At 34.2% G+C, this 10,190-nt stretch overlaps 1 protein-coding gene across 1 annotated transcript; it reads left to right on the top strand.

Annotated features, from left to right (window-relative positions):
• Nucleotides 1-6,395: 6,395 nt before the first annotated feature.
• Nucleotides 6,396-7,463, top strand: LOC145156395 (protein LITTLE ZIPPER 3-like). Its single transcript, XM_079075786.1, has 2 exons — nucleotides 6,396-6,482; nucleotides 6,994-7,463. Exon 2 carries the CDS (start codon nucleotides 6,996-6,998, stop codon nucleotides 7,218-7,220), a length of 225 nt encoding a protein of 74 aa, XP_078931912.1. The 5' UTR covers nucleotides 6,396-6,482; nucleotides 6,994-6,995; the 3' UTR covers nucleotides 7,221-7,463.
• The last annotated feature ends 2,727 nt before the right edge of the window (nucleotides 7,464-10,190 follow it).

Raw genomic sequence — 10,190 nt, 5'->3', positions numbered from 1 at the left:
AAGGTCTGATCGAGGAGGAGAATATGAATCCAAAGACTTTGCTGAATTTTGTTCTTTAAATGGTATTATACATCAAACAACTACTCCATATACTCCTCAACAAAATGGAGTGGCAGAAAGAAAGAATAGAACATTGAAAAACATGATTAATTCAATGTTAATTACTTCTGGAGCACCACATAATCTGTGGGGAGAAGCATGTCTTGCAGCAAATTCAATACTTAATAGAATTCCTCATAAAAAGAATGATAAATCACCCTATCATATGTGGAAAGGGAGATTACCCTCTTATAAAAGGATGAAAGTGTAGGGTTGCCTTGCTAAGGTACAAGTACCTCTTCTTAAGAGGACTAAACTTGGACCAAAGACTATAGATTGCATCTATCTTGGCCCTTCCATGAATAGTGCAGCCTATAGATTTATTGTGTATAAATCACATGTTGATGATATCTATAACCAAACCATCATGGAATCAGCAGAGGCTGAATTCTTTGAAAATATTTTTCCTTTTAAGGATAAAGGGAAAGAGGTTACTTACTCTAGGAAAAGACCTCCAGATGATGGACTAAATGATACCATGCCAGACAAAAGTTTACAATCAAATGAAGAGAGTTCTTCTAAGGTTCAAGAAGAGAACTTAGAACCCAGAAGAAGCAAACGAGGCAAAATTGCCAAAGATTTTGGACCTAATTATATGACCTATGTAGTGAATAAAGAACCACAAACTTATAAGGATGCTATGGATTCTTCTAAAGCTCCCTTTTGGAAAGAGGCAATCAAAAGTGAGATTGACTCCATTGTGCAGAATAACACTTGGAAATTGGTAGATTTGCCACCAGGGTAAAAACCAATTGGCCACAAATGGATATTCAAGAAGAAGTTTAGACCTGATGGTACCATTGAGAAATACAAAGCTCGTTTAGTAGCTAAAGGGTATCGTCAAAAGGAAAGTCAAGACTTCTTTGACACCTATTCACCGGTTACAAGAATTACATCAATTCGCACATTAGTAGCAATTACATCCATTCACAATTTGGAAATACACCAAATGGATGTGAAAACTGCCTTCTTGCATGGTGAACTAGATGAAGAGATTTATATGAATCAACCTGAAGGGTTTGTGGTTAAAGGTCAGGAAACCAAAGTCTGTAAGTTAGTTAGATCACTTTATGGACTAAACCAGGCTCCAAAGCAATGGCATGATAAGTTTGACAACACATTACTCTCTAATGGATTTAGAATAAATGAATGTGATAAATGTGTTTATGTCAAACAATACAAGAATGCTTGTGTCATCATATGCTTGTATGTGGATGATATGCTTATAATGGGTACTAATTTAGATGTGATCAATCAAACCAAGAAAATGCTACACTCCTCCTTTTCCATGAAGGACTTGGGAGTAGTAGATGTGATCCTTGGTGTAAGAGTTCAAAGAAGACCAGATGGTTATACTCTTACTCAGTCCCATTATATTGAAAGTGTACTCAAGAAGTTTGGACACTATGATGACAAGCCGGTTGTCACCCCATTTGATGCTTCTAGTCATCTAAAGAAAAATAAAGGTGATAGTGTATCTCAGTTACAATATAATCAAGTTCTTGGTAGCTTAATGTATATTATGAATTGTACAAGACCGGAGTTGGCATATAGTGTAAGTAGATTGAGCCGCTACTCCCACAATCCTGGGAAAGATCATTGGTATGCATTAGTAAGAGTGCTTAGATATTTAAAGAATACAATGAATTATGGATTGCATTACACGAGATATCCTCCTGTTCTTGAAGGGTATTGTGATGCAAATTGGATTTCCAATACTTCTGAGGCAAAATCCACAAGTGGATATGTGTTCACTCTTGGTGGAGCTGCTATCTCTTGGAAATCATCTAAGCAAACTGTGAATACTCGTTCTACAATGGAAGTAGAGTTTGTTGCTTTAGACAAATCTGCTGAAGAATCTGAATGGCTTAAAAGCTTCCTAGAAGGTATTCCTATGTGGCATCAACCTGTTACTGCCATTGCCATACATTGTGATAGTATGGCTGCTCTTACTAGAGCACAAAGTCATATATACAATGGCAAGTCGAGACACATTAGGCGCAAACATATTACAATAAGAGACTTGCTGAAGAATGGAATCATTTCCATTAGTTACATAAAGTCAAAGGAAAGTATAGCTGATCCCTTGACAAAAGGCCTTAGTAGAAAGCAAGTTCTCTTCACATCGAGGGGAATGGGCTTAAAGCCAACACAATGAGTCACCACCTGGCGGAAACCTAACCTAGCAAAATTGGAGATCCCATGGTCTAGGTTTAATAGGACAACTAGTTGGGGAAGACTCAAAGAAGCACTAACACAAAGGTATGCTCACTCCTATGATATTTATTTTGTGTTTTCTGTTGATGATATAGGGATGAATTCTTTATTCTTAATAATGCTGATAGCTTTTATAGTGGAATAATACAGATTGTTCCACATTAGCATTACCTATGTGAGATGGATGTGAGGTCGCATCTTTGGGAGCTGATATGACTAAGCTCTCTAAAAGTCTCATGAAGAAATGATTGTTCACGACCGAAAAGAACACAACGGTAAGAAATGAACCATGTTTAAATATGATATGTGTGATACCTCTTATCTTGATTCTACTATACAAAGTAGTTAGTTCAAGACTCTAGTTCACTACCCACAAAGTACATCCAAGTAGTATTCACTATGAAAGGTTCAAGTTTTACAACACCTATTCAGATGCATGTCATATCTTACTTCCCTTATTTGAATATCAAAGTTCACTTATTTTCTATTCAAATGTGGGGTATTCTTGGAGTTTGAATAGAAAATGTGGGGTATTGTTGGAACTTTTCTCTACAAAATTACAATGTGGGACTTATCCCACATTGGTGGAAGAGAAAACCTTTTCCCACCTTATAAGTCTTGTCCGACTCATTTATTCAAATGTATCAAGTAATGGGTTAAGCATATTGGGTTTGGGTTGTGGTGTTGGACTAGTCAAATTAGGCTAGTAGTGGGCTTGGATTATTAAATATTAATGGTCAAAGATAGGGCCTTGAGCGTTGGGGCTCTTGGGCTCTTCTTGACTAAATAATATTTTTTTTATATATAATCCGAAATTAATTACTCATTAATTAATTTTTTATTTATTCAATGCAAAAAAAAATTTGTTAAATAAAGGATTAACTGCAAACAGTTGTTGGCAGTTAATTTCGGTTGGTGGTTTACAACCACCATTGGAAGCCTATAAATGAAGAAATTCAGACAGAATTTGAAGGTTAATGATAGACACACACTTTCTCTCAAAAATCGTTCATTTTTCCAAATGGATCATGGTGAATTTCGACAGATTCAAGATCTGTTCTTGAATTGGATTGTTGTATCCTCAAGACAGACCCATTCCAGGGAAATTTCTGTCTTAGGACACTACAAAGCAGGCCTCAATCTGCACAATTTCGTGATCATATTCTCTGTGTAATCATCACACAAGTATGTTTTTCTGTAAATTGATTCTTGTATATTCCATATATTTGAATTTCGTTTGTTTTATTTAAATTAGTTTTGTTGATTGTATACTTCTGTAATAACAGGAATTTAAAGGAATTGGAAAGATCTAAAGCTCCAATGCTTAAAATTGCCATCGTTGCTCTCAAACTCGAAGTTGTGCCTCATAAAACAAGAATTAATAATGTAATAGATACACTTTTAAGATATGGTCATAGTTAGCCCGACGAAACTATCGTGGATGTGGCCACCCCGCGACTAAGCCCCCCAACACACCACATGACATAATCCAAGTGTCTCTATATTCGAATAGCGAGTAGTGCCACAATTTTTCCTAAGGCTCAAAACGAGTTTCTGGCATCTTGAAACTTGCGACCAAATACTTCACATCCAAAAATTGTGATTTTGAGTGTTCTAATATCCCAATCAACAGGGCAGTTTCAAACATATTTTGGGTCCAGGGCGAGAGAAAAAAAAGGCCCTTAAAATACATAAATTTCATCAAAATTTTATAATAACTCAATAATTAAAAGAAAATTATTTGTATTATCTTCTAAATATAACAATTTCGATAAAAAATCTGGGCCTCTTTAAAAGATGGACTCTGAACGGTCGCCCCTATCGTCCACTCTCTGAAAAGGTCCTGCTAATCAATGTACAACTTTTGATGTACAATTTATATTGTTTGGATGCTCTTTAGTGCAATTAAACTATATATATATATATATATATATATATATATATATATATATATATATATATATATATATATATATATATATATAAAAGATTTCACTTAAATATCTTTTACTTAAAAGTTAATAAAAAAAAGTACTACTTTAAAAGAACCAAAATATCAATAAATAAAAGCCCTAATTTATAATTACGGTCTATAGAAAATCAAACATTTTTTACCAACACAAATATGAAGTACACAAACAAAAGCCCATGTGTCATGCCATCATGTTTCATGTAATGCACTCATAACCCATAAACTCATCATCCCATTTCCCTTTTCCCCTTTTCATCCCATCAAAATTGAAACTTTTTATGCTTTCAATCACTATATGTATGAAATTACTTAGCCTACTAAGCAATCCTTATTACTCTTAATAAAGTAAAATCTGAGAAACTATAATTCATGTTTATGGTCTTTTAGAAACCGTTATGGCCTACTAATGTGTCATCCTTTTTAATTGCTCGTTCTATTCGCTCATAACATCATATTAAAAACTATATTCAACCGCCATGTAAATCACATAAATACATAATACAAAAAATGAATAGGTGATTGATATTATTGATCTTTTTTTTTTTTAAATCTTTTGCGTATTTCTTGCCTTATAAAAGTTTTCTTATTATATGCATCATCACACAATATCCGTGTGTTTATGTATGTATGTATGCAACGAAAGATTTGAAAAAAAGAAACTCGAGAATTATTCTTACACAATTAATGGTAACCTTTGTTGTCGTTTCACATATCATGATATATTTATGCAAAAGTAACGATCTAAATGCCGTATTAAAACGTGCATTTGAACAGTGAAACATTTTACGTTGTGTCTAACTTTGAAGTTCATACAAAAACACATTGATTGATGATTATTTTTCGTTTTAATTATTACAATGTAAGTGATTAATACATGTATTTATTTACTAGTTATTGTTCATTTTATAAGCCAAGTTTATTTAAGAGAAGTTTGAAAAAACCATATAAAGGCAAATTAGTAATTTGATAAAGTTTAAAATACATATTTAAACCGATCATTAATTTTAATAAAACTAATAAAGAACCCGCGGCTATGCCGCTTTTGGGGTAATATGGAAAAAATCGTCGAACTTTAAAAGATATGTGCTGAAATTGTAAATAACCATAAATAGGGAAGAAAGTCGACAACTCCTAAAATTAGATGTCAAAAGTGTACAACGAAAAAAAAGGACACTGGTGGAGAAAATCCAAAATGTTGTGGCAATAATATTAAAGTTGTTAACGTTAAGAAAATATGTTGGCAAAATTTTAAAGGAGGTTTTTTTGTGTTTTTTATGTTAAAATGTAAAACTTTTGACTACAAAGACAAAAAATGTCAAATTCATTAAAGAATTGTGGCACAAACACCAAAATGTAATACCTTTGAATATAAGGACTAAAAGTGTCAAAGTCATTAAAGATTTGTGGCAAAAACCTTAAGGCACAAAAACTTAATCAAAAGGCAAAAAATGTAAAATTTTTGATTTTAGGGACTAAAAGTGTCAAGTTCAGCAAACTTATGTGGAGGCTAAAAGAATACTATTCCTAAGCTTCTTTGGATTTAATATATATATAATGATTATAGTTATTCTATGAATATAATAAAGCAAAATGATCAATTTGAAAAGAAATAAAGCCTATAACTTGTAACAAACAATTTTTTTAATAAAATTAAAAATAAAACAAAATGAACAACTTACCAAATGAAAGAAAACAAAAGAGAATCGATGGTGAAGAAGTGTGTGCGCGGTGGTGATGATGGGCAAGGGTTCGTCGGTTCGAACCAATCCAAAACCATCATTGCGAATCTTCCGACGACCATTTTGAGCTTGAACCACCCCCCTCATATAAATACCCAAATTACCCCTGACCCTTTACCACCCTTACCGAAATACCTAAATTACCCCTACCCTTACCACTCATCATTAGTAGAAGACGAAGGACATTAAAACCTTTGGCCTACACAAGCCGCCTTCTTCTCTTCCCTTGTTGCTTCAGAATCTGCATGATGATTAGTTTTGTGGGCAAGTTTGAAGTGCATGTCCCCCCACCCCCCTAACCCCACCCCACCCACCCCTACGTTTTCCTCTATATATTTGACTGCTCCTACCCTTCCTTTTGCGTCTCACAAGATCCCATTTTCTGCTGTGAAAAGAGAACTACAACTCACAACCAAAAATCGAAGTTTTTCTTTTTTCATTGTTGCTCTTCAAAGGTAAATCTTTCTTGATAAAATATATACTCAAGTGGGTCCTCTCTCTCTCTCTCTCTCTCTCTCTCTCAACTCTGTTTTCATGAGCTGAGGGTGGACGAGGTTTTCTTACATGGAAACATTTGTTTTAGTGTAGATTTTGCCTTGTTTTCAACTTTTAGTGTGTGTTTCTGTGTGTATTTCTGTCGTTCATTTAGAAGGAAATGCATATTTCTTTCAATGGATTCCGACAAAAACACACACAGTTGTTTGTTTGTTCACATTTGATTATCGAAATCACGAATGAGTTGTAGTCGATTCTTTCTTTCACTTTTGATAAATATTCAGAAGTAGATTGTTGCCAACTTTAGGCAAATGTCAACTTTTGTTTTTTAAAATTCGAAACAGTTTTTTTATGTAGTAAAGGATTTGATTTATAATGGGTAGATCAGAGTTGACAACTTTCCAACTACAAAACCTTTTGATTTTGACTTACTCAAAAGTCAAAGCTGATTCTTTTTTTTTCTGTAAGCAGAAATGGAAAGGTTGAATTCAAAGCTCTACATGGAGAACTGTTTGATAATGCAAGAGAATGAGAAACTGAGGAAGAAAGCGCAACTTCTTAACCAAGAGAATCAAGCATTATTGTCTCAGTTGAAGCAAAGGCTCACCATGGGTAACCAAAATGTCAATAATGCCCCTGACTCCTACGCTGACCTCAGCCTTAATACCAAAGCTACTTCAAGTTCAAGGAAGCCTTGAAGAAGAAAAAACAGTTAAATGACTAAAGTGGACATGAAAATCATCTTTTGGGACATCATCTCACTACCCTCTTTGATGTTTTTGTTCTACTGAGAATAGCATAGGAATCAAAGGAACAGAATCCTAGTTTGCTAGATATTTTGCAGTTTCTGTTATCTATGTAACTAGAGTCAATAGAGGGGTAGTATTATTATTCTACATATTTCAGTTAATTATTTACTTTTACTTTTACATTTATTTTTATTATGTTTCTATAAAATTCCCATCGTTTTTCTATTCGGGGTGTTGTAAGAGTCTACCCTTTACATATGATTAGAAGGGTAGTACTGGTTTTTGCCTTTTTTTTTACACTAAAATTTATCTAGTTAAACAATGGCGTGTTTTAGAAAAATGATCTAAAAGTCATAAATTAGGTTGGGCGTTATACCCACCATGCCATAGGCAAGGTGCTGACTAAGCTAATTGCCCACATTGTGCTCCCTTCCTCCTCCTACCCCATGGGGGTGGTGGTGTTGATGTCGATTGGCTTCCCGTTAAAAACAAAATGTAAGAAAGGGATGATACCATGTTTAGCATGTTATCCTTGAAACAAATTCACACATTTATGTATGTTTGTCTCCTAAGATACTACACTTAGAAAGCGGTTTTTATAGACTGTTTGAATCTTTAAGATTACGTTGACATAGCAAGAAAATGAAGAGGCAAAATTGGAGAACATAGTTGCATCTGGTGTATTTCAATCTGTCATAAATGTGTTATATATATACAACAAAACATAACAGAAGTATTAAACATTAATACATAATTGACAAAAAAAAAATGAATGATTTCATTGAATACAATTTTGTAACTGAAATTTTGTCTTAAAATTTTCAGTTACAAAAATAATTGTTTGCATAAAGGTTCTTAAACTTTTTTGGTTGATTGGTAGTGGATTAGTACACGGATGCACACTTTGAAGTGACCCTTCTCTCTAACATATGCGATTCTAATAGAGCAGTAAAAGCAAATGCTTGATGCGGTTCGAAATGCAGTCTTGGGAACATTCCGCTCACATACCCAATGATACTAAGAACACAAACCAATCTTTGAAAAGTGGAAAGCTTTCTGAAGCTAATCAAAGGGAACATCAATCATCGGAAGTGAGTACTTGTTCTTCATAGTCACCTTATTTAACTTTCGGTAGTCGATACACATCCGCATCGAGCCATCTTTCTTTTTGACAAAGAGGAATGACGCTCCTGAACATGAGGAACTCAGCCGAATAAAACCTCGCTCAAGAAACTCTTGAACGTTGCAACATCTCTTTAATTTCCGGAGGAGCTAACCGATAGGGTGCTTTGGCTATTAGAGCCACACCCGGAATAAGGTCACATTGAAAATCCACCTGACGTGGTGGTGGTAAACCCATAAAGCTTCATCATCAACACAGCACTTTGACCTTCGCTGTGAGGTAAGGCTCATTTGCTTTTGGGATGAATAATGAAATCATATGTCAGACTTTGCGAAATCTAGGTTTGAGTTGGTATTACCCAAAACCTCGAGGATTTCAATGCATATGTGTGCCAAAGAAATATCAGGAATCAAATTTTTTTTAAAAAAATGTGCGTATAGTGACATCAAATAATATTCGATGTAAAAGCAGTTGGATCTCGGACAAAGATCACTTCATTCAACATCAAGAGACATGACGAACTGGTTGTGTGGTTTCCCGTGAAGTACAATCGAATACTCCTTAATGAGTATCGAAGGGCTTCTTTTTGTACAGACTTCGAAAGGCTCAATTTTATTGAAAACCACAACTTAACATAAGTGTGAGTTAAATGAAAAAAATTACTTATATGACCAGTGTAGTGAGGAAAAATTGAGGTTGAGTAAAGTTTCAAAGTGATGAGAGTTCGAAAAGATATTCAGACTGAAATCATATTCCAAAAATAATAAGAACTGGATCTTGTTGGGCAAAAATGTCTTGGTGAAAGAACATTTTGTCAAGACCACGCATAACGAAAGGAATACGATTTTGAATATCAAAATGTGGCACAGAAACAAATGTTTCGTTAAAATCTTGAACATAAATTTCACCGTTAATTCCATAAAAGTTGAGATTGTTGGGTCTCACCATCATCACGGAAAAATGAATCAGGATTTGAAAACACAGACTTGTGTAATATCTACATTCTCTTTGGTTTCTACCAGAGATGTCGAGGATATGAAGTGATGTGTGTGATCATGAATTTTTTTTTTGATGAAAAAGATTGGTGTAGAAAAATCATGTTGTACCTCTACGAATAATATGGACCTTGCAGTAATCTCTTAACTCAAAATGAGAAAAGGGAGGTAGCTCTTTGACTAACGTGAATATAGCCTAATTGGGAAGGAACACTCGTAGTGAGAGATCCATTAAGGCTTCGAAAACACATTGAGTCTGTTAGGCTTATGGTCAACATAAAACAACATGCTTCTAGGGACACCTAACAAATGCTATAGTTCGAAGTCTTACATGTCCCTCAAATGAATATGATCAAATGAGCATTCGCCACCTCAGTAGGTTGAAACATTGAGACACAAAAAATGGTTAAACATACAAAATAAAATAAAGAAAATCTTTTTTTGGATTTTTCAGTTTGAAATATAAAGACAAAAATAAGAAAATCTTTTTGGAATTTTTGTTTTATAAAACTGAAAAAAAAAATGTTACCAAACATTCGATCTAAGAAGTATCCACTTCCAGACTTTGTGCATCGAACAACATTTCTTCTCAGACAACGAAGGTTGATCTGAACCATTCAGAGGCATTTCGAAATCGAAGGTGGTCGAATGGTGAATGGTGAACAATAACTTATGAACACTTCAGCAGTACTTCGACATCTGCTGATTTACTATGATAACGAACCAGGAACTGAGCTTGCATCAATCATTCCTAAACCATTTAATATACTTAGAAATGATTTCTCAACCAAAGGTTTTATG

This window comes from Lactuca virosa, chromosome 2 (genome assembly GCF_052849685.1).
Source record: "Lactuca virosa cultivar CGN04683 chromosome 2, Lactuca_virosa_CGN04683_v6, whole genome shotgun sequence".
Classification (NCBI taxonomy): domain Eukaryota; kingdom Viridiplantae; phylum Streptophyta; class Magnoliopsida; order Asterales; family Asteraceae; genus Lactuca; species Lactuca virosa.
Note: the sequence above shows the minus strand (reverse complement) of the source record. Positions and strands in the feature narration are given on the sequence as shown.